We start from the raw sequence: 25,397 nt of genomic DNA on the forward strand, positions 1-25,397 counted from the left end.
CAGTCCCATTGCATTATCTCACATCCCTAAATCCTTGTCTTGCTGATTATGAGAGAATGGTCCTCTGTTTCCCAGAATCAGCATTACCACTGCTTAGTCACTTCAGAGTCCACGTTCTAAAGATACATTTTCCTGTAAAGGCTCTTTCTTTTTTAATGTTCCCAGGCCTGGGAAAGACTGGAAAAAGCTGAACATGAAAGAGAACTGGCACTGCGAACTGAGCTAATCCGACAGGAGAAACTGGAACAACTTGCACGAAGATTTGACCGCAAAGCAGCTATGAGAGAGACCTGGCTGAGCGAAAACCAGCGCCTGGTGTCTCAGGTATGATCTTATAGAAATACAAAACCTATAAAAAGTTTGGCGTTAGACACTTTACTAATAGAAAAATATACAGTGGTCCCTCAACATGTTGAGGTATCCGTGCAATGTAAAGTATAGGACGGTGGTCTACAACCTGCGGACCTCCTGATGTTGCAAAACTACAACACCCAGCATGCCCGGACAGCCGTCGGCTGTCCGGGCATGCCGGGTGTTGTAGTTTTGCAACATCTGGAGGTCCGCAAGTTGTAGACCACTGTTAGAGGAAGTTGTACTCACCTGTCCCTGCCGCTCCGGACAGTCACCGCTCGCCACTGTTGCCCGGGATGTCGCTGTCCATCGCTGCCGCCGCATCCCCGAGGTGTCCCCGACGCTCCGGTAAGGCCTCTGCTTCCCCGGCATCCGCGCTCTCCGTCGCCGCCATCACGTCGCTCCTATTGGATGACGGGACGGCGTGTGCAGCGACAGGTAAGTGACCATCACCAGAGCTCTTGAGGCATCGTTAACGGCTATCCGGTGGCAACTGAAGCAGTCTGCGCTGCCGGATAGCAGTTTATGCGATGGCCCCGACATAAAAAAGCATCGTATGTTGATGCTGCCTTCAACATGCAAGAGAGGCCATCACATGTTGAAATTATCGTATGTCGGGGCCATCGTAGGTCGAGGGGTCACTGTATACCGTTCTTAGAAATGTAACAGAGTGACTTATTGAGATACTTATTATCTGCTGTTGGAATACAACCCAGTTCTGTCCTTCAGCTATAAAGACACAAAGCCTATTACCTGGTCTGAATGCAGAAACCCAGCAAACAGCTCACTGAGTAGCTGATGCCATGGCCACTTTCCTTTGCAGCAATGACCAATCAATTCATTGGGTCTTGCCCAATCTTTCACAGCGCAGCTGCTCTTTCCACCGCTAACAGTTGTGGCCAAACTGTGCCCCTCCAGATGTTGCAAACCTATGGCTGTTGGCTGTTTGGGCATGCTGGCAGTTGTAGTTTTTCAACATCTGGAGGGGCTGCCGTTTTGGAGACCACTGCTCTAAGACAACTGGTTAACCCTCCACTGACTTATGTACACCTTGATAGGACATATGTTCAGGGGTTGTTCCTTATGGGTCTATTCACACGTACAGTATCCTGCACAGTATTTGAAGAAGGGATCGACCGATAACGTTTTTTTAGGGCCGATACCGATAATCGGTGGAGGTTAGGGCCGATAGCCGATAACTTATACCGATATTCCGGTATAAGTTATGGGCTATTTATCCCCCCGCGACACCGCTGCAGATCATTGATTTAAAGCGGGCGCTTTAAATCAATGCACTGCAGTGGCTTTTGCGGTGCCATAGGCCGCCGCCGCCACCACCCGCTTCTCTCCCCCTACCTGTCAGGGTGGTCCGGTCCATCCATCCTTCCTGTAGTGTCCGGGGGCGTTCGGGTGGAGGGTAAACCGGTCCGGGCTGTACTTCTTCTCCGGCGGTCATCTTCTCCTCTCCGGGCAGGCTCCGGCCTAGTACGCTGCATAGACGCCGCTGCGCAGTGACATCCGTGCGCAGCGATGCACCTGACGTCACGGCGTAGCGGCGTCTATGCAGCTACTAGGCCGGAGCCTGCCCGGAGTGGAGAAGATGACCGCCGGAGAAGGACAGCCCGGACCGGTTCACCCGGACACTACAGGAACGATGGATGGCCCGGACCACCCCCATTACGGGTAAGTTTAATTTTTTTTTATTGGCTCGGAGGGTGGGGCCCAACCGATATAGCGGTATGGGCAAAAATCCATACCGGTATACCGCCCAGCACTACGGTGGAAGGTGCGGTGGGTCGGGGGGGCCGTCGCGGTGCAGCGGGTCGGGTGGGGGGGGGGGGTCGTCGCGGTGCGGTGGGGACGGTGCGGGGAGGGGGACGGGACATTATCGGCAAGGTAATTGCCGATACCGATAATGCCCAAAATCGTGATTATCGGCCGATAATATCGGCCATACCGATAATCGGTCGATCCCTAATTTGAAGCTGTGTCCAGTCAGTTAGTTTACATTGAAATCTGCAGCAGAAAATCCTGCGCATCAAATCTGCGCAGAATACTGTACGTGTGAATTGACCATAAATCATAAAATTTGTACATAGGTATAATTCATATAACTTGAAAAGATAATTTTTTCTTTATAGCACAGTCAGCAGTCTAGTATTTCCATCTGCATGTTTCTGCATTTTTTGCACAGTAAATGGTAGTCTAATGAGGTTGTCTCACGAAGGGGCATACAGACATCAAAGAGTAGCCCCCTGAATCTCCTCTTTATGATTCGGGCTGTAGAGTCGCTTTTGTTTTGGACTCAAGAAGTCTTTGTTTCATGGACGGCCTTTCAACTCAATGGCCTCCATGTGATGCCACATTTCCCCTGTAGCAGACTTTGGTGTGATCAGTAAACCCACTTTCTCGGTTTTTCTTAATTTTTGGACAGCTATACTGATGGGTATATGCTCTTGCCACTAGGAGGCGCTGACACTAGGAAAAAAAGGCGTTCTGGTCATCTGGATTATGCCTGTCCAGCTGTTTTCCCCGGGGCTCATTGCGAGACCCTGGATGGAGGTTTTGGGTCTTCAGATGTTCAGATCATCGATCTTCTGCACCAGGCCATTAATCTTCTGCACCAACCGGTTTCCGTCTTTTTCCACTGGTTTTCCGATGTCCTCCTTCTGTGCTTGCCTTCTGCTCAGGTGTATGCTGCTCTCCCTGGTTTTTTTCCGCCATGTTCTCTTGAAACGGTTGACTCTGGATAGGGTTCTCTTTTTGTGCCCTTTTTCCATTTTTGTTTTCCAGCCAGGCTAGCCCTCTGTCTGATTCTGTGTGTTCCTTGGAGTTGATTTGCTACCTCCAATGGTTCCAGCCCATCTGGCTCCCTAGTCGACGCTTTGTCTCCCTATATGAACTGGGGGTTTGGAGTCTCTGCAACGGACAGTCCCTTCCTTTGGTGTCCCAGGCCATGTTCATGGAATGGGGATCTTTCGAGAGCTCTGTTTCTGGGCCTCGGTTATCTCTGGCCTGGGTTCCCGTCAGCAGGCCTTACAGGTGAATGGGTTCGGTCTCGGGACGGATTCCCCTTACGCTGCTAGTTGTTCTTCCCACCCTATATATAGGTGTCCCCCAATGAAGAGAGACCAAGAAAAGGAAATTTTTTTTTTGTAGTCACCGTAAAATCTGTCTCGTAGCCTTCATTAGGGGACACCGCACCCACCCATTTCTGAATTTGTCCGGATATTCTTTTCCGTTTTTTTTTTATATCCGGGATTCCTTTCTAGGGTCTTTCGGACAGCTTTCCTTGTTGGCTTCTCCTACTGCTTTGTAACAAAACTGATAACCTCACTTCCAGTGGGCGGGTATATCCTGCCAAGGAGGAGACGACTTTTTTTCCTAGTGTCAGCGCCTCCTAGTGGCAAGAGCATATACCCATCAGTATAGGTGTCCCCCAATGAAGGCTACGAGAGAGATTTTACTGTGAGTACAAAAAAATCTCCTTTTTAGAATTGTTGATCCAAGTCAGCAGTTAAAAAGGTGCAGATTATTGGAACAAATGTATGGTGTAAAAAGAAATTCATTCATATAAATGAACCAGATTTTATTTACAGATATGCACAATACTCAGACTACCCTCTCCTATTTCCATTACTGCCAAACATAACTTTAATAATCAATGTGGACCATTTATGGTCTTTATGTGGGGGGTTGTAAATTGTTGACTTGGTTTTAATCATGTGGTTACATTCTTAACAAAACTTTGGTTTCTAAACTAGAAGCTGCTAGTAACATCATCTTATGTCATTGTCATTCATGTTTTACTATTTCCCCACAATTCAGACTTCCTTACATAAGTAATAAACATATTCCCCTTTCTGAGATATTATATTTCTAAATTTTACAGGATAACTTTGGGTTTGATCTCCCTGCTGTGGAAGCCGCCACTAAGAAACATGAAGCCATCGAGACCGACATTGCCGCCTATGAAGAGCGTGTGCAGGCCGTTGTGGCAGTGGCACGAGAACTGGAAGCCGAAAACTACCATGACATAAAACGCATCACTGCACGTAAAGATAATGTCATCAGACTTTGGGAATATCTGTTGGAGCTACTGCGTGCAAGGCGACAACGCCTGGAAATGAACCTTGGATTGCAGAAGGTTTTCCAAGAGATGCTCTACATTATGGACTGGATGGACGAGATGAAGGTTTGTTTCTGTAGTACTGTTTCTGTAGTACTTAAGCAATGCACTCTCTTATTTTACTGTTACTATATACTAAAGACAGACAGTAAACTTTTTTTTATTTTTTATTTTTATTTTACTGTATTATCTGCTTTGCAGGTGTTACTATTGTCTCAGGATTATGGAAAGCATTTGTTGGGGGTCGAGGATTTGTTACAGAAACATGCCTTGGTAGAAGCAGACATTGCCATTCAAGCAGAGAGAGTACGAGGGGTTAATGCATCTGCCCAGAGATTTGCCACCGAAGGAGAAGGTGAGAAACGTCTTGTAGCCTATGTCATGTAAAACTTACAGTTGTAAACCTATACACTTTTCCAGTTTTAATATTTCTTGTAGGAGCTTGTTTAAAGAGTTTATCGTCAAAAATTTACATTATTTCATTTTAATTTGTCTAGCCATACAAGAGAAATGTATATTGCAGTTTTAACCATGGGCACTAGAGTAGCCACAGTAAGGTTGGGTTCGCACTGCGTTTACCCAGTCCAATGGTTTACATAAGCATCCTGCTAAGGCGAAGTCTCCACTTGGTTTTTTGCACTGCGTTTTTAGGGATTAAAAAAATGCCTGAAAAATCGCCAGTGCAAATGGCGTTTTTTCCGACTTTTTTTTCATTTGTGTGGAAATTGCACCTTGGCGTTTTTTTTTTTTGGTACCCAAAATTTCTTGGGTACCAAATAAAAAAGGATGCACCAGTGATGGAAATTTTTTTATTAAACGCAATGTATATATTTTATAACCCAATTTTTTTTTTTCTTAATAAAGTGTGTTTCACTTTTTTTTTTTAAATACATTTTTAAAATTTTTTATGTAGTAGTACTACAGACATATATACCTGTACTATAGACATATATCGTCCATAATATAGTAGAGCAGCGAGCGGGTCTATACATCGCTCGCCTCTCTGCACTATACTCCGGCCACTGATGTCAACAGAAATTCATATTTTCCACCCAGAGCTGTGATTGGCCGGATGGTTTCAGCCAATCACAGCTCTGAGGAAAAGATGAATGAATGAGTGGCCGGCCCGGAGTATAGTGCAGAGCAGGGATGTGAGCGATGTATACAGCCGTTCCATCTCTGCTATAGACAGGACGATCACAGAGGGTGTCAGTAGTGACATCCACTGTGATGTGTCCTTAAGCAGGCACTACTACTCCCAACATGGAGCACACTCTACTCCATGCTGGGAGCTGTAGTACCTGTATTAATAGACAGATCACAGCACGTGTAACTTCTGACACCCGCTTCGATCTGTCTATTAATGCAGGTACTACAGCTCCCAGCATGAGGCAGTGTGCGCTCCATGTTGGGAGTAGTATTACCTGCAGTTATGGAAAGATCACTGCAGGTATCACTCCTGACACCCGCTGTGATGCTCCTGTATAATGTATAGATACGGCGACCTCTCTCCTATGGTCCACTGCACGGCCGTATATATACACATATTCCTATTTCTCACAGAGAGCTGTGATTGGCTGGAACCATCTGGCCAATCACAGCTCTGTGGGAAATATGAATAAGTGTAAATATGCATCATGGCAGGGGACCATAGAAGAGTGGCCGCCGCATCTATATATTATACAGAAAGATCGCAGCGGGCGATCTGTCTATTAGTACAGGTAGTACTACTCCCATAATGGAACAGTGTGTTCCATGCTGGGAGTAGTAGTGCTAACTAAAAAAAAAATGTAAAAAATAAAGCAAAAAAGTGAAAAACACACACACAATACATTTTTATAATTGTTGGCTACATTTTTATTTCCCCGCACACATAAATTGATCCCTGTTTAAAAAGTAATAGTTTTTTTTTTCAATAATATACATTTCGTTTGATACAATTTTTTCCTTCACTACTGTATATTTTTGAAAAAAATTTTTTAATGGTACCCTACGAAATGTTATTAAAAACAGCTATCTACATCACTTTTTTGGATCGCTAAAGTCCAAAAAAGATTAAAAACCGCCTGCAAAAACGCCAAAGTTTAAATCCACATAGCGTTTTTCTTGGCGTTTTCTCACTCCCATAGACTTCTTTTCGAGCAAAACGCCACGATTTTGACAAAAAACGCCGGTTTGAGGGAACTACAGCGTTTTTTTTTTCAAAACTCCAAAGAGCGGAAAAAAACGAAGAAAAAGTGAAAAAACGCCAAAAGGATTAAAAAAAACACTAAAGTGAAAAAACGCAAAGTGGAGTTCGAAATTTGCGATTTCTCATTGACTTACAGCTAACATCTGGCCGCAGCGTTTTTTGACCAAAAAAACGCCATGCGGCAGAATTGGCGTTTTTCTTTGCGTTTTGCAAAAAAAATTTAAAGTGGAAACTTAGCCTAAAGGGGTGCCAACATATATAGCAAGGCATATTGTCTACCAACTCTTTCGGTTTGATTTAACCAGGGACTATGTTTGGGCCCTTTTTTCCCCATATACCTTTATTTTTTGGCTTCAAAAGCTCAGCATTCCACAAAAGTCCAGTTTAATAAACTTTTATATGGTTTTTTTGTTTGCCAAGCACACACGCTCTACTTTTTTTTAGCCCCCCCCCCCCCCCCCCCCCCCAGAAACTGTATTTGCTTCAATGTTTACATGTGCTTGTTCTTCCTGCAGTCACAGTACATCTAGTAGAAGGAATGCAAGATGCTGCAGTGTTGTCCAGTTCACTTGCATGAGACAATCCTGCAGTACCTTGCACTGCTGCCACTAAAGGTGCCCGTACACCTTATACTAAAGGTAGCCAAAGCCAATGACATCAGCTGGATTGGTCAACTACATCTGACCAACAGATTGTTAGTGGATAGAAGGGTCGGGCAGTGAAATTCCAACACATCCAACCCTTATCTCCACCAATATAATCTCCCGGAGGAGAGTCAGGAGATGCATGACACCAAATAATTAGTGCGACTTTGTTGCAATTAAGATTTGGCTGTAAAAGGCATAGTCAGATCTTACAGGTTGCAAGCAGGTGGCAGTTAAATGCGGCGTGCATTATGGTCGGAGTGGCAGTCGAATGTGACTTGAAACCTGCAACCAAACATCAATCAAGGATACATTTTTTTGTGATTGTAGTATCGTGCTATGTCGCAGGCAACATCATTCATTCACGGGAGAGAAAGAAAAACAGGGGACGCTCCCTTGTATAGTATATCAGTCGGTGTGTAACCCTCCACCACACCGCTGTGATATACTGACCTTTTATGGAGTTGCTCTAGTGATGGGCACAACCCAGATTAAGGCAACCAATGGTAAGGATTGATCCAAGCTGCTGCACTCCGACCTGACCAAACTCCTGAAAAGAGCGGATAGGCAATGTAGATAGAGACAAAAAACAGAAAAAAAGGTCTAGAAGGTTCTGCTAAATGTTAAGACAATGGAGACAACAGGTGGGGCACAGGATAACATGTATTTTAAATCGTACAGTACGGATAAAATACATGTCGTCCTGTGCACCGCCTGTCGTCTCCATTGTCTTAACATTGTGCAGCTCCTCCTAGACCATTTTTTCCATTTTTGTTTATCCATATCATTCATTCACATTATGTGCGAAGTCTAATGAGGCTAAAAATACAGTAAAAAGAAAGAAAAAATAATCTTGTAACCTATGCTTGTAGAAAACGTAATCAATGCATGTAATTTGTTCCCCTTTTGTAGGTTATAAACCGTGTGACCCACAAGTCATCCGGGATCGCGTGGCTCACATGGAGTTTTGCTACCAAGAACTGTGTCAGCTGGCAGCCGAAAGACAAGCACGTTTGGAAGAGTCTAGGCGTCTTTGGAAGTTTTTCTGGGAAATGGCAGAAGAGGAGGGATGGATAAGAGAGAAGGAGCAGATCTTGTCTTCTGATGACTATGGGAAGGATTTGACCAGTGTCATCCGTTTGCTTTGCAAACATAAAGCATTTGAAGATGAGATGAGTGGGCGGAGTGGTCACCTCCTGCAGACCATCAAGGAAGGTGAGGAGATGGTTGCAGAAGAGCACTTTGGATCTGAGAAGATAAGAGAGAGAATAAAAGATATTCAGGAACAGTGGGCTAACCTCGAGCAGTTGTCTGCTATTCGGAAGAAACGTCTGGAAGAAACATCCAGCTTCCATCAGTTCCAAGCAGATGCTGATGACATTGATGCTTGGATGCTGGACATCTTGAAGATTGTGTCTAGCAGTGACGTTGGGCATGATGAATTCTCTACACAGTCTCTAGTAAAGAAACACAAAGACGTAGCAGAGGAAATAGGAAGTTACAGATCAACTATTGATGCACTACATGAGCAAGCAGCCGCCCTACCTGAGGAACAGTTTGAGGCTTCAGAAGTACAGAGCAGATTGTCTGGAATAGAGGAGAGATACAAGGAACTGGCTGAGCTGACAAGGCTTCGGAAACAGGCCCTTCAGGATGCTCTTGCTCTCTATAAGATGTTTAGTGAAGCTGATGCTTGCGAGCTTTGGATTGTTGAAAAGGAGCAATGGCTTAACAATATGCAAATACCTGAGAAATTGGAAGATCTGGAGGTTATTCAGCACAGGTAGTCATACTTTTATTGCTCTTTGTATACATATTCTGTATGAGATTTTTTCTTTTTTTTTAGCCATCTGATGTTTAATTGCATTTGTTTGGGATTTTAGATTTGAGAGCTTGGAACCAGAAATGAACAACCAGGCTTCCCGGGTGGCTGTAGTCAACCAGATTGCCCGCCAGCTGATTCATAGTGGACATCCAAGTGAGAAAGAAATCAAAGCACAGCAAGACAAACTGAACACCAGGTAAGTATGTGGACACTCTACAGAAGGCTGTATTTTTAGTTTTTATCTATGGCATGTTTACATTTTCATTTTTTGATTTTATCAGATGGAGTCAGTTCAGAGAATTGGTGGATCGAACAAAAGATTCCCTTAGTTCAGCCCTTAGTATTCAGAACTACCACCTTGAGTGCAATGAGACCAAGTCATGGATAAGGGAAAAGACCAAAGTCATTGAGTCCACTCAGGAGCTGGGCAATGACCTGGCTGGAGTTATGGCTCTCCAGAGGAAATTGACAGGCATGGAACGTGATTTAGCTGCTATTGAAGCCAAATTGACTGATCTCCAGAAGGAAGCTGAGAAACTGGAAGCTGAACACCCAGATCAGGCTCAGGCCATCATGAGTAGACTTGCAGAGATTAATGACGTTTGGGAAGAGATGAAAACTACCTTGAAGAACAGAGAAGAATCTCTTGGTGAAGCCAGCAAGCTCCAACAATTCCTGCGCGACTTAGATGACTTCCAATCCTGGTTATCAAGGACCCAGACAGCTATAGCCTCAGAAGATATGCCAAACACTTTAGCCGAGGCAGAAAAGTTACTTACCCAGCATGAGAATATCAAGAACGAAATTAACAACTATGAGGAAGATTACCAAAAGATGAGAGACATGGGCGAAATGGTGACACAAGGACAGACAGATGCACAGTACATGTTCTTGCGCCAACGTCTCCAGGCTCTCGATACTGGATGGAATGAGCTTCACAAAATGTGGGAGAACAGGCAAAATCTCCTAAGCCAGTCCCATGCCTACCAACTCTTCTTAAGGGATACAAAGCAAGCAGAAGCTTTCCTTAATAACCAGGTGTGTTGAACATTGTGTCTGTGTGCAGTTCTCTACTATCTATTGCACTTATTACGATAGTGTTTTACCACCATACCATGGTGAATGTTTGTACCATATTTCACACACCTTTTAAAATTCACACTAAAAAGACAAGTGGGAATTCATGGCAAAGCCACATGGCACCCTGGCACTAGGTGTGCACGGGCATCCTAAGAACTTGGTTCTAAAATGACCGTAGTGTTGATACCAGTCAGATTTAGCCAGTTACATATTTCATTTTGTAGTAATGTTCTTTGCTGGTCCTCATGTTTTCAAGCCCTTTGCATTTTTTCATTTAACATGTCATTTAACTTATTGTGTGATAGAAAAACATGGCTGCTTTTATTTTTGTATACTGTTCCTGGTATTGTAGCTCTGCTAGCCTTTACATGTGAAAAAAGTTAAACTATCTAATGTCTACATTAGAGATGAGCAAAGTTAAAGTGATTCGATTCGTCCGGAACTTCTCGGCTCGGCAGTTGCTGACTTTAGCCTGCATACATTAGTTCAGCTTTTAGGTGCTCCGGTGGGCTGGAAAAGGTGGATACAGTTCTAGGAGACTCTCTTCTAGGAGTGTATCCATTTTTTCAAGCCCACTGGAGCACCTAAAAACTGAACTAATTCATGCAGAATAAGTCAGCAACTGCCGAGCCGAGAAGTCCCGAACGAATCGAATCACTGTAACTTCACTCATCTCTAGTCTACATGACACTGTAGGGTCATGCAGGATCATTTTTGTTGTTTAGGGGTAGTTCTACTTTCAGTTGATTCGCTTGAATCCACACAACATAATGCATTGCACTTATACCCAGTTAAAATAGCATTTCCAAAAAAAATGTCAAAAACACTAAAGGAATCTACAAAAAAATCTAATTACTTAACACCGAAGAGCATAATATCTAGCATATATGCCTATAATCCATCTGTGTTCAATTCTTGTATTCTTTTATCCTAGGAATATGTCTTGGCCCACACTGAGATGCCAAATAACTTGGAAGCTGCCGAAGCTGCCATAAAGAAACAGGAAGACTTCATGACCACCATGGATGCCAGTGAGGAGAAAATCAATGCAGTAGTAGAGACTGGAAGGAGACTGGTTAATGATGGCAACATAAACTCTGATAAGATTGAAGAAAAGGTTGAATCAATTGACAGCAGGTATAAAATCACTTTGGTTTCTTATTTTTGATACTTTCTGCTCTATTACTCTATAGACAATAGAGTATTCCTGACATTGTAACCTGTCCTTCAGGTTTTTGTTTTGGATTTGCTGTGGGAAATGTCTGCAGCAAATCCGCTAAGAAGAATCTTTGAAACAAATCCAATGGTGCTAAATTTCTTGTGGATTATGCAAAAAAAAAAAAACTGCAGCAGATTTTGTTGTGGGTAATCTACGGCAATGTCTGGACCCCGTACGGGAGCTCGCGGAGGGTCACAGCGGTCGGACGCCCCGTGATCAGACACTCGTAGGTGTCTGACACTGCAGTACTCCTATAACAAAAAATATATAGAAAATCCACAAAAAATACATGAGGAAAATTGACATATTTCAGGTTTAAATGGAAAACCCAAAAAAAGAATGAACAGAGTTGGCCAGGAGGTAATTTTTAATCTGTTTGGGAATTCGGTGGGGGTCCCAGCAGTCAGACTCTCACTGATCAACTTGTTATCCCCATCGTGTAACAGGAGATAACATTTGGATTCAGAATACCCCTTTAGGGTCTATTTGCACGTACAGTGTCCTGCGCAAATTTTGATGCACAGGATTTGAAGTTGTGTTTAATTAGTTTACATAGAAATCTGCAGCATAAAATCTGCAGCTTTTAAATCCTGCACATGAAATATAGGCATACTCTGTGTGAACACATCCTTAAAGTGATGGCAGTCCTGAACTCTTGTATTTTAATACATATTTTTGGGTTCTCATTTAAGACATAAGAGAAACCGAGAAGCAGCGAATGACCTCCTAACACGGCTGAAGGACAACCGAGAGATGCAGAAGTTTCTGCAGGATTGCCAAGAGGTACTTTTTATATTTTTCGTTTACTTAACTCAAGTATCTGTGGTGAACTGCTCGGAATCACCTTCACATATAGTGGTTCTGTGTTACTGGGGAATAGCTTTACTTTAATACAGATAAAGTAGCAACTATCACCACTAGAGATGAGCGAACTTCCAGTAATTCGATTCGTCACGGACTTCTCGGCTCGGCAGTTGATGACTTTAGCCTGCATAAATGAGTTCAGCTTTCAGGTTCTCCGGTGGATACAGTTCTACAGTTCTAGAGAGTCTCCAGCCCACCGGAGCACCTGAAAGCTGAACTCATTTATGCAGGCTAAAGTCATCAACTGCCGAGCCGAGAAGTTCGTGATGAATCGAATTACTGGAAGTTCGCTCATCCCTAATCACCACCAAAGACTCTTCTTACACAGAGATACTGATTTTAAATGAACTTGTCCATTTCCAATGTAAGAAGTTAGTGGGGTTTTTCCCAACCAGGGTGCCTCCAGCTGTTGCAAAACTACAACTCCCAGCATGCCCGGACAGCCTACGGCTGTCCGGGCATGCTGGGAGTTGTAGTTTTGCAACTGCTGGAGGCACCCTGGTTGGGAAAAACTGTTAGTGTGTGCCCTTCTGCCTGACTAACGTTACATAGAGCTGCTCGTGTGACTGAGTGCGCATATTTTGCTTCTCAGGTATCCCATGATATCTATGCATCAATGATGTATGGAGTCTTCGAGAAGCCTTCTATTTATTTATGAGCTCTGCTGTAGAATTGTGGAGGAGGGGGAGATAAAGCCAGTTCCCCTTACTTTTGGAGGTGCAGATAACTAGGAGCAAAGTCCTTGCATTTGTTTTCTCTTTTCTTATAACTTCAATTTTTTTGTATGACTTTTTCCATTATTAACTTGGAGATAAAATGTAGCATAAGGTCTATAATCATCGGCTCCTTAGAGAAACGGGCGTCTCTCCAGAATGAGATGGATGTGTCATCTATTGGCCCTAAGATTAGTCTTCGCGCGAATCGAAAGTGTTCCATATGTTTTAGTTTATTTGCAGTCATTGTTTCCAGATGTGTCGACCGCAGATTAAGCCTTTTTCTTTTACTAGAATTTCACTTACAGTAAAACATCCCCAACAGGACCACTTTGAGAAAACCACCACCCCCTCTCATCCAGATTTCACGTGACATATTTTTCGGTCCGCCATACATTATGCAGAAGGGTCATTTTCTTTCAGTAGACGAGCCCTCCTCTTTAGAAGATAACTTATTTGGGTGGTCAGTTTTGGGTGGTCTTCTCAAAGAGGTTTTACTATGGTACTACCATAACTCCCGGGCAGCAGGCTCGCTGTCTTGGAGTTATACTTGACTCTGATCTGTCTTTCACTCCCCATATTCAGTCTCTTTCACGTTCTTGTCACCTGCATCTCAAAAACATTTCCAGAATCCGCCCATTTCTCACTACTGAAACTGCTAAAACTCTCATTATTGCTATAACTCCCGCCTCGACTACTGTAACTCTTTACTAATAGGCCTTCCTTTCTCCAATCTCTCTCCTCTTCAGTCCATCCTTAATGCCGCAGCCAGACTCATCTTCCTCTCCAGCTGTTATAGTGACGCCTCCTCCCTGTGCCAGTCACTACACTGGTTACCAATTCAGTCCAGAATACAGTACAAAATCCTCAGTCTCTCACACAAAGCTCTCCACAATGCTGCACCTCCCTACATCTCCTCTCTCATCTCTGTCTACCATCCTACACGTTCTTTACGATCTGCTAATGATCTCACACTAACATCTTCTATAATCCGAACTTCTCACTCCCGTCTCCAAGACTTCACTCGTGCTGTATCGGTTCTCTGGAATGCTATCCCTCAGTCCCTCAGACTCAACAACAACATCCATAGTTTCAAACGTCGCCTAAAAACACATCTCTTCAGACAGGCCTATAACAGTCTCTAATTGGCCTCAACATATCCCCAGCATATCCCCAGCATATCCCCACACCTCTTGCAAGCGCTGCGGAATCTGTAGGCGCTATATAAATAAATAAAATAAAATAAAAAAATACTGTATTTTATCTAAATGTTTTTTCGTGTCTTTCAGCTGTCCCTCTGGGTTAATGAGAAAATGCTCACTGCTCGAGATATGTCGTATGACGAGGCCAGAAACTTGCATAGTAAATGGCTGAAACACCAAGCGTTTATGGCAGAATTGGCTTCCAACAAAGAATGGCTTGACAAAATAGAAAAGGTAATGTACATCTGATGATGCATGCCTATAATATGACATCAAACCAGATCTATTGACTACTGTTTAAGATTTTAAATGAATAATATAGCTAGTTGTGTACATCAGAGAGCTGTTAGATTGCTATTTTTCCCAGATTTTCCCTTTACAAATGCATACTCTGCTGGATCGAGCATCCATATGTTTTCAGTGGAGGGAAGGAGGTTGGAGGGGGTTGGCCACTAGCACAACCCGGACACCCCCCTCCTCCCCCCCCCCCCCCCCCCCCCCAAGCTTTTTCTGTTAGGAGGCCACAATATTATTTTCTTTTTGGAACACAGTGCTCTCTGCTGACATCACGAGCACAGTGCTCTCTGTTGACATCTCTGTCCATTTTAGGAACTGCCCAGAGCAGCATATGTTGGCTATGGGGATTTTCTCCTACTCTGTGCAGTTCTTAAAATGGACAGAAATGTCAGCAGAGAGCACTGTGCTCGTGATGTCAGCAGAGAGCTGTGTTCCAAAAAGAAAAAGCATTTCCTCTATAGTATTCAGCAGCTAATAAGTACTGGAAGGATTAAGATTTTTAATAGAAGTAATTTACAAATCTGTTTAACTTTCTGGCACCAGTTGATTTAAAAAAATTAAATAAATAAAATTTCCACCGGAGTACCCCTTTAACTTCCTTTGGGCCCTGTTCACGTCAATTTTTTTGGACTGTGCCCTCAGTATTGATTAGAATATCCTCAAAACGGTATACTAACATACTGTGGAGTACCTAGACTTTATTAGCCCATACAGAGTCTAATACACTTATGAGTCGGGCAAACAAAACGTATATATTTGAGAAACCGACTAAACAAAGTCTAGAATGGGTAACATTTGGTCTATTAAAGTCTATGGCTTTCTAGACATCGCCCCAAAACATGATGGGAAATGGGTTTAATGACGAAAGAACAATCTTCTGCTATGTTGTCAGTTTTCTGGGTAAGTTTTTGTAAATGTTGATGGCTCCTGGAATGGTTACAGCCTTCAGCTTTCCTCACAATATCCGCAGCTTTATTCTATTCAGAGATTTCCACTGAGAGGTTTTCTGTGAATTTCTTGCCGTTTCTTAGGAAGGAAACCAGCTCATTGCAGAGAAGCCAGAAACTGAAGCCGTAGTGAAGGAGAAGATGATAGCCTTGTATAAGATGTGGGAAGATCTTGAATCCACTACACAGACAAAGGCCCAGAGACTTTTTGATGCCAACAAAGCTGAACTTTTTACCCAGAGTTGCGCAGATTTGGACAAGTTTCTCCATGGCTTGGAGAGTCAGATTCAGTCTGACGATTATGGAAAGGATCTGACCAGTGTCAATATCCTCCTGAAGAAGCAGCAGGTGAGTGAGGTTCTCACAGGGTTAATTGTTGAAAGGGGAAAAAAAAGCTTCCTTGTATATAAAGATCTTTTAACAATGGAGTTCAATGATCACAGATACTGATTTTACTGCCTTACTTTAGGGTAGTGTTTCCCAACCTTTGGCACTCCAGCTGTTGCAGAACTACAACACCCATCATGCCCGGACAGCCGAAGGCTGTCCGGGCATGATGGGTGTTGTAGTTTTGCAATAGCTGGCATGCCACAGGGGGGGGAGGGGGGAGACTCTGCATTGATGGCAATGGCTGATCTAAAGACTAGTTTTACCACAAAGGCCTATGTGGTTATAAAGACTATTTTAAAGTGTTGTCTATTGTTTTGTATTCTTTTCCAGTGATCAGGCTGGGTAAAAAGAAAAAAAAATATGTATTTCTCCCATACCTAGTCATTGCCATTATAATGCTCAACCGTTCCCTGCTGATCTCTATTTCCTGGTCCCATCTTGACACAGGCTTTTCCAACCAGACGTGGCAATGGCAAACAGTCATCAGTAAATAGTTCAAATAGTGACTACTGAGATTAGAGAGATAATATAGAGGACTACTACTGTGTTTGTTGGCTAATGGCAAAGATAGAAAAAATAAATACATGTTTGGAATCAGTGTCTTATGAGCTATTTGCAAATTAGTTTTTTTTTTGTTTTTTTGTCTTTTTGTAGAGGGGTTTTGGAGGTGGAGTTCCTTCAACTTGTCACGATCAATTCAAAAATTCTGATAGGTTGGGGTTTCAAAATGTCTAGAACAAGTGGGAAAAGTCTCTAGAGCCCATCTCCTGCAGCAAGAAGAGGAATGGAAATAGCACTCAAACCATAACATGTCTATGGCCATTTCAAAACATTTTTGTTTTGATTTGTAAATGACCCTTTTTAAAGGAAAACGGTCAGCTTGCTCCCCCCGCACTATCCAGCAGTACTGGATGGTAGTGCGGGGGACGCTGATCAGTTTGAAGCTTACCGTGCCCGGATCCGCCGTACCGTTCGGCCGTAATCTTCAATTTTCGGTATATGCTAATGAGGTGCTAAGTGGCGTCGGTTGGGCTAACTGGCACTCTGATGTCAGCGCCGCTTGCCACAGTGCCGCCCAGCTCATCGATATTCCTCCCCTCCCTCTTCATTACAGAGCGGGGAGAAGAGGGAGAGGCAGAGGGAGGGGAGGAATATTCATGAGCTGGGCGGCGCTGCGGCCAAGCACTGACGTCACAGTACCAGTTAGCCCAGCCGGTGCCACTTAGCACCTCATTAGCATATACCGAAAATTTAAGGACTTACACTTTCTCTTCATCTGCTTGATCTACTGCTGGCTTTTGCTCAAAATACTGAATAAAAAAACTGCACACCCTTAAATAGTTGCTTCTATTCTAAGAAATTGACACATAGGTTTCTTTCTTCGCTGAGCAATTCATTTACAACCTAGAAAGCTGCATTCACTCTTATCACCATAAACGTGCTATTAAAGGGGTTATCCAGCAATCCTCAATGGAAGTGAGCTGCAAAACCGCAACCAACCTGCCAGACTTCTACATAAACATGCATGTTCACCTGAGAACGTGTATGTTTCAGCATTGGGATTAGCAACTGCTGCCACCTATAGTGCATTTCATCTGAAGGGAAGTATAAGGCCTAAAAAAATGCGCCATCTGACAGACAATAATTCATTAATATATAATCCGCAGAAAGAATAGACATGTCTGAATCAGGATTCCACCATGTGAACAATGCAGCAGAATCCTATTCAATCAATGGGACTCTGCTGCAGCCAAATGTTCGTGTGGAAAATTCTGGCTGAATTCCGCACAGACATTCTTCTGTGTAAAAATACCCTTAAAATCCAGCCTGCTGGACCCTTGTTACCTGCAACACCTCTTAGGCAGGTGTAGTAGACATTAGATTTTGGTAGATCCTGGCAATTTGTGTGCCATATGTTAAAATGTCTTTTGGTGTCAAATGGTTCTTATCTTAGTTAAATATATATAGCGAGTGCAAAAATATATGTATTTAGAAAAATAACACTAAGCAATGATTTACTTTAGAATACCAGAATGGCTGTAGGCACACAGTACGCTGCAGCGCTATAGAGCAAACACATGAAAGCTTATTGGCTAGGATAAGCATTACACTCAGTGTCAGCAGGGGGCTCCAGGGCATTGCAGCATAATCATGAGCAATATACATTGCTGGTTTATGTTGTATATTTAATCTTACCAGCCTGAGAAGTTTTGTAAGCGTTCACATTAGGAAGCCACGCAGGAGTCAGGGCAGTAAGTGAATGCAGTAATTGTGTCTGGTTGGGTGACCTTTTCTTCATCTAGCACAGAACATCCTGTGTCCTCTCTGTAATTGAAGACAGATAGAGTGCAGGCTAGGCGGCTTAGATCATTAATTTTATTATGGCTTTTTTTCTGGCCCATAGTGGTTATTTTATAAAGATTATGATTAACATTGCCTTTAATAATAGTATTTTCCCTCAAAATCTGTTTCTGTTAAAAATTATATTCAGGATTTTGACAACAAAACTAATTTGACTCCATTACAGATCCTGAGTTAAAGGAGATGTCCAGTGCTTCCTTTTCTTATTTTATCCGTTCCGGGCTGAAAAATAAAAGAAAACAAATTTTCTCTTACCTGCCTAGGCTCCCCCGGTGCTTCAGTACAGGTGTTCGGTCCCCGGGCTGTATTCTTCTTACTTCCTGTTAGTCCTGCACGTCACACGGAGCTTCATCCTATCACCGACCGCAGCGATGTGCCAGGCTAACCGGAAGTAAGAAGAATACAGCCCGGGGACCGAACGCCTGTACCGGAGCACCGGGGGAGCGTAGGCAGGCAAGAGAAAGCTTATTTTCTTTTTTTCTTTTTTTTTTGCAGCCTGGAACGGATACAATAAGAAAAGTGAGCACCGGACATGTCCTTTAATTTAGTGAAACAGGGGCACATGTCTGTGCTACAAATATCTCCGCATAAACAGTATAAGTAGTTTTGTTGTTGTAGTGTCAATGTCAGCCATATGGATTGCCACCTATGATCTTAGACTGTGAACATCTTTAAAAAAGGATTTTTTTTTTCTTACCTTGTACTACTTATGCTGAAAAAAACATTTGTCCATAGGTCTTTATTAAAATGTTACTAATGTTTTCTTCTCCAGCACCTGCTGCTTGCTGTGTGACCTCTATTTCCTCTATAAACTTGAACACAGCCTATATTATTCTACCCAGCAGACTGCCTTGTATCAGCTATCCTCTTTCTCCAGCCTATGTCAGCTGTCCTCCAAGGTTTCTCCTCCCCATCCACAATCTGAGCTTGTGTTTTAGCTCGCCATGCTGTTATCTCTAACACTAAGAGAGCAGAAAGTCTGTCAGACGCTTCACAGATTTATCTAATCTTTAGCCAAGCGGCTGCCAAATGATAGGAAAATTATTAGTTAAGACTATTTAGAAAGTTATGTCATTATACATTCAGGAAACAAGCCAACTATAAAAAGAAAGTCTGCTCGTCTAGGGAGCTTCCAAAGATAGCTGAGTACAATGTTCAGCTACATATGGCAGCTACCATAGAGAATGACTGGAGTGGCAGTATGCATGCACAACTCACAGCTCTATCATAAGGCTGAGTTCACACTGTTTTGTCCATACGGGGACAAGATCCGGCTGGGGGATGGAAAAAAAGGGCGCTCCTGTATCCCAGCTGGACCCGGCCCCATCTTGTTCATTCCGGTCGGCTAATTTTTGCCCTTTATCTGGTTTTCTGGCCGGACTGAACCCCGTATGCCAAAAGATGCATCCGATTGTGTCAGTTTTTCATCTTGTACGGTTTTCTCTTTTTTTTTTTCTGTACCCAAAATCGTAGCCTACCATTTTGGTCCAGGTGAAAGACTGTATGTAAACCGTATACGTATTTTATTTTTTTACATGGGAGTCAATGGGAACCGTACAGAACCGTATGTGCGTACAGTTCCATACGATTTTCATAATACAGTTTTTTACACCGAAAGATTTTTAAAGTGAAACTTTATTCATAATAGTGAAAATTTAAAAACATACGTTTTTGTTTTTTTTTTCCCTTAAAAAACAGATGCAACCGAACATAATTTTTTAAAACTGTATATGGGTTAAAATTTGTACATACGTTTTGATACAGTTTAGTCCGGTTTTGAGGAATCCGTTTTTCATCAAAAACCTGATACGGAAACTGTATTGCAAAAACGGGATGTGAACCCAGACTGAGATGGGGGCTGGGTTCGGCTGGGATACGGGAGCACCCGGTTTTCCCATCCCCTAACCATATCTGGTTCCCGTATGGACAAAACATAGTGTGAACCCAGCCTAAAAAAAAGATTGGGGCAACGTTCTTGAGAATGTGTGTGTATAATTTTCTCGGTCGGCTTCAGTGGGGGACGGAGAGACCGTGGTATATGCTGCTGACACTAGGCAACAAAAAGGAAGTCGGCAGAGATATATATATCTTCTGTCTCTCTATGTCTCTCTCTCTCTTTCTTTCTCTCTTTCACTCTACAGATCTTGTCCCGTTTCGGCTGGGTGGTCAACCAGAAAAAGTCCAACCTTACTCCCACCCAGTCTCTGATCTTCTTGGGACTCCAGTTCGACACGGCGGCTGCCCGACTTCGGCTCCCACCGAACAAGCGCAGCTCTCTATCAACAAGCCTTTCTCTTCTCGGTCGTCCTGTTCCAGTTCCCATCCTGTTCAGCATGAAAGTACTGGGTCGGATGGTGGCGGCCATGGAAGCCGTCCCCTCGCCCACTTTCATTGTCGCCTTCTTCAACTGGCCCTTCTGTCCCGGTGGGACAAGTCTCCGCTTTCCCTCGATTGCAGGATTCTTCCTCCACCCCCCCAACAGTTCGCCAGTTCCTCCTGTGGTGGCTGCAGTATCCTCTTCTTTGGCAAGGATTATCCTTCCTGCCTCTTCACTGGCAGGTCATCACTACAGAGGCCAGTCTCAGCGGTTGGGGATCGGATGGTCCAGGGCCGTTGGTCCTCTCGGGAAGCTCTTCTCCCCATCAATATCCTGGAACTCTGGGCAATTTACCTTTTACCTCCTCCATTGGGAGCGACTTCTCCAGGACCATCCTGTTTTCTTGTCCAGTCGGACAACTCAACGACTTTGGAGTATGTCAATCGCCAGAGCGGCACTCGCAGCCCTGAGACGGTCTCCAGGATCCTGCTCTGGGCGGAACTCAGGCGGACTTCCTCTACTGATTCCGGCAAGTGGTCTCTTCATCTGGAGATGTTTGCGGAAATCTGCAACCACTGGGGGACTCCAGACATGATCATCTGGCTCTGGCTGTCGACACCTTAGTGATCCCCTGGTCGCACTTCGTCCTCCCCTATTTCTTCCCTCCTCGGGTCCTGAGGAAGCTCAAAGCGAAGGGCGTCTCCGCCATTGTCATGGCTCCGGACTGGGCCAAACGCGCGTGGTACGCAGACGTCGTTCGCCTAGTGGCAGCTGTGCCACTGCACCTCACAGTTCGTCCCGAACTGCTTACTCAGGGTCCCCTTTGCCACCCCAATTTATTGACACTGCTTTTGACGGCGTAGCGGTTGAAACCGTGGTTCTAAGGGCCAGCGGGTTTTCTCCCCAGTTGAGATCCGCACAATGATCGGGGCTCTTAAGCCTTCCTCTGCGAAGATTTATCACCGTACTTGGCGGTCTTACTTTCGATGGTGTGAGTCTCAATCTTTCTCACCAGTTGTCTTCTCCCTTCCACGCCTTCTTTCCTTTTTACAGTCTGATTGGAGCAACGCTTGGCTCTCAGTTCTCTTAAGGGTCAGGTGTCTGCTCTCTCCATTCTCTTTCAGCACCCTCTGGCATCCGATCCTAACATCTGCACTTTTCTGCAGGGCGTTACTCATGTGGCTCAGCCATACTGATCCCCTACTCCTCCATGGGATCTTAATCTGGTTCTCAGTGTATTGCAAGGTACTCCCATTGAACCTCCCCGGAACGTTTCTCTTCGCGTTCTTTCATGGAAGGTGGTTTTCCTCATTGCTGTCACTTCCATCTGGAGAGTTTCAGAGTTGGCGGCTCTCTTCTGCCATTCCCCCTACCTGGTCCTGCACCAGGACACAGTCCCTTTCCGACCAATCCCCACCTTTTTACCTAAGGTGGTCTCCTCTTTTCACCTGAATGAGCATATCGTCCTTCTGCCCAGCTCCGTCCCATGCCCGGGAACGATTGCTTCATTGTCTTGATGTGGTTCGGGCTGTTCGGATCTACCCTTCGGTCACTTCATCTTTCTTTTTTTAATCAGAAAATTTTTATTGAACATTTTTGCATAAAACAAAGAACATACAAAAACACAAAACCCCCAACCTCCCCACCCATCCATCCTACACAAAAACTCCCACCCCCCTTGTCCCGTGTCCTTCCCCCCCCCCCCCCCCCCCCTAGACAAATCCAGTGTAACATTACAGGGAAAACAGTAGGACAGCACCAGATCACAGTCCGCACACATGGAATAGGAGTACGGCAGAAAATATATCCTCATGGAAAAACAAGCACAACTCTCCAATATCATGGTATATATAAACTAGTATAATCGGAAAAGTGGTGTACACATATGGAGGTCATTTCATCTTTCAGTCAGTGTGACTCTTCCAGAGTAGTCGTAAGGGACTTCCTGCTTCGAAGGCGACCATTTAGCCATCTCGGAAGCCTACTGCTGCAAAGGGAAGACTCCGCCTTTCCATGTCTCGGCTCATTCCACTCGATCAGTCGGGGCCTCCTGGGCTCTCCGCAATAGGGCTCCGGCCTTACAAGTCTGTAAGGTGGCCACCTGGCACACTTTTACAAAATTTTACCATTTGTACACTTTTGCGTCTGCTGACGCCGGTTTGGATCACAAGGTGTTGCAGGCGGCTGTGGCCCAGCCTGCCACCTGAGTTGCTTCGGTTCTCTCCCACCCCGGGGACTGCTTTTGGTACGTCCTACAGTCTGTGTCCCCCCAATGGGTTTATGCTTACCGTAAAATCTTTCTCGAAGGATCCATTGAGGGACACAATACCCACCCATTTTTTCTGGTGTCTTTGGTTCAGTTGTCTGGGGGTTGGTTCGGTTAATTTTTGTCTGTGGTTCCTTCGGACAGTTGCAGTTTTTTCTTTCCCTGTCGGTCCTCTCCTACTGCTTTGGGACTACACTGATTAGTCTGTAGGCGGGGTATATCCTGCCAGGAGGAGCTGACTTCTTTCTGTTGCCTAGTGTCAGCCTCCTAGTGGCAACAGAATATACCACGGTCTCTGTCCCCCAATGGATCCTCTGAGAGAGATTTTACAGTAAGCATAAAAAAATCTACTTTTAAATTCGAAGTAGTTTTCTATCTTATATATATATATATGTGTGTGTGTGTGTGTGTATATATATATATATATATATATATATATAGTGTTGTTTTGTTTTTCTATAAACATGTCCATTTGTTGTAGAAGGAATGAAATAGTTTAAATAACTTCTGAATTGCAATGTTGAAATCTTTCTGATCTGAGAATAACAAAACACCCCAGACATCCGAACATGACACATACCGCAGGGTGCGGGTGCATATTATAACACAGTGCTCCGATTCCATGCTACGTTTTTGTTATTTTTTTACATGCTTTTCTAAATCCTTTTTGGAGGCTCAGTGCTAAATCTGTACAAAGCCCCAAGAGTGAGTAAAGTGACTTTATACATTAGTTAATAAGCTGTTTATAAGAGCCAGAAAGCCCGGAACAAAGGAGTGAATGTGTAAACAGCTCAGAGCTCCTACACAGCCCCTGCCCGCCGCATGCTCTAAACAGCTTCTCTATGCACATTTATTGTTATGGCAGAATGTGATCTTTGAAATGTCAGATATTAAAAGGATTTGGGACACTGAGAGACTACTGTATGCTGGAAATAAGGAATTAACACAGATTTTATTTCCCCTTTCTTGCTCTTCATGGCTATTTTTTCCTGGGCTCAGCAGTATAGTTAGTTCAGACGCCGGCCCGGATCTGACTATAAAGGCTGCTACCCCCCTGGGACATTGGAAACTTGTGTTGTCATCATTAGACTGGTTTGTAGAATACAATATATACAGATACGCAGTATGTGGCTGTGTGCTACTGCACCTTTTGTGTTCCTGTCATGTAATAAAACTATATTTACGGGAAGCCGTAATTTTGTGTGTTTTAGTTCTCAGAGTACTTCATAATTCTGATTAAAACATATTGGGGGAGATTTATCAAAACCTGTGCAACGGAAAAGTTGCCCACAGCAACCAGTCAGATCTCTTCTTTCATTTTGCAGAGGCCTTGTTAAAAATGAAAGAAGCGATCTGATTGGTTGTTATGGGCAACTTTTCCTCTGGATGGCGTTTGATACATCTCCCCCATTGACTAATATATATTGAACCATTATCCAAAAGAGGTCAGTCCTTTTATATTAACTCCCAAGTAAAGGGGTTATCCAGCATAAGGTGATTTTAGTACGTACCTGGCAGACAGTAATGGACATGCTTAGGAAGGATCTGCGCTTGTCTTGGGGCTAAATGGCTATGTTGTGAGATTACCATAATACTGTGGCTAGCTTTTTGTGAACTGGTATTTCCTGTTTGACTTTTCTTTTTTTGACTACAAATCCCACAATTCCATTTTCCTCCCTCCCACACATCAGCCACCCCACCCATTGAAACATAAATGAGCTGCATCCATTCAAAAGACCTTTGGTTTTCAATCAGGGTGCCTACAGCTGTTGCATTAGTTGCAGATTGATCTCTCTCCCACCAAGCGATCGCTCCACCCATTGAAGCAGACAGGCTCCCTGTCATCAGCTGACTAGTGATGTCAGGTCTCGGCCACATTGCAACCTGGTAAAAATCTGAGACAACAGTCATATTTTGTATGATGTTAAAAATAAATAGTGGGGTGAAAATCACAGAAAAATTGTGAGAAAACCGTCACACACAGATACAGACACTATATTATGAACTACACTAACTTTACAGCCCCTGTAGCATAGTCAAATTCAAAAAAATCCTGGAATACCCCTAGGGATTTCTCAGTAAAGGTGCGATATAAAGGTCCCCTTGACCTGCTGTCTAAGTATAGTGGCAAAAAAAGGACACGCAGACTGATTTAAATGACGGCCTATGTGGCTGCTGTTCAACTTACCTCTACTGTTATAAAAAATAAAAAGATGCCGGAGATATGGATAACCTCATGTCTGTGGGGACAGCTTGACTGTTCATGGATGTCTCACAGTGGTAAATTGGCTAGACAGAATTTTTACCAATTTGCTCATATTGTTACCCAACCAAACTTTCTCATCAGTGTTAAATATTAAAAATTTAATATTTTTTGTACAACCGTATAAAACGTAATGATTTTGCACAGCGTGGAAGAGAATATAATTTTGTGCATAGCTTTGGCAAGCTTTGTATTAGTAGTTAGCCCCACGTTGTATGATATACATGTAAGCACACAGTTAAGATGGGCTCACATTTTTCAATACTAGCTACTGGAGTTCCCATTCGGTCAACAGCTATTCCTAAATGACTCCCTCGTACATATGCATGCTCAGTATT

At 43.6% G+C, this 25,397-nt stretch overlaps 1 protein-coding gene across 2 annotated transcripts in view; it reads left to right on the plus strand.

The window, feature by feature from the left end:
• Nucleotides 1-25,397, plus strand: part of SPTBN1 (spectrin beta, non-erythrocytic 1) — a 197,155-nt gene that overhangs the window by 136,240 nt on the left and 35,518 nt on the right. For both annotated transcript variants that reach the window (XM_056567751.1, XM_056567752.1), the window contains 10 exons: nucleotides 166-324; nucleotides 4,244-4,546; nucleotides 4,682-4,835; nucleotides 8,228-9,098; nucleotides 9,199-9,336; nucleotides 9,422-10,178; nucleotides 11,155-11,357; nucleotides 12,132-12,222; nucleotides 14,306-14,452; nucleotides 15,547-15,810. In XM_056567751.1, the coding sequence (XP_056423726.1) occupies nucleotides 166-324; nucleotides 4,244-4,546; nucleotides 4,682-4,835; nucleotides 8,228-9,098; nucleotides 9,199-9,336; nucleotides 9,422-10,178; nucleotides 11,155-11,357; nucleotides 12,132-12,222; nucleotides 14,306-14,452; nucleotides 15,547-15,810 (3,087 nt within the window). The remainder of the gene's footprint in view (nucleotides 1-165; nucleotides 325-4,243; nucleotides 4,547-4,681; nucleotides 4,836-8,227; nucleotides 9,099-9,198; nucleotides 9,337-9,421; nucleotides 10,179-11,154; nucleotides 11,358-12,131; nucleotides 12,223-14,305; nucleotides 14,453-15,546; nucleotides 15,811-25,397) is intronic.

The sequence above is a fragment of the Hyla sarda genome, chromosome 3 (assembly GCF_029499605.1).
Source record: "Hyla sarda isolate aHylSar1 chromosome 3, aHylSar1.hap1, whole genome shotgun sequence".
In the NCBI taxonomy this organism is placed as follows: Eukaryota; Metazoa; Chordata; class Amphibia; order Anura; family Hylidae; genus Hyla; species Hyla sarda.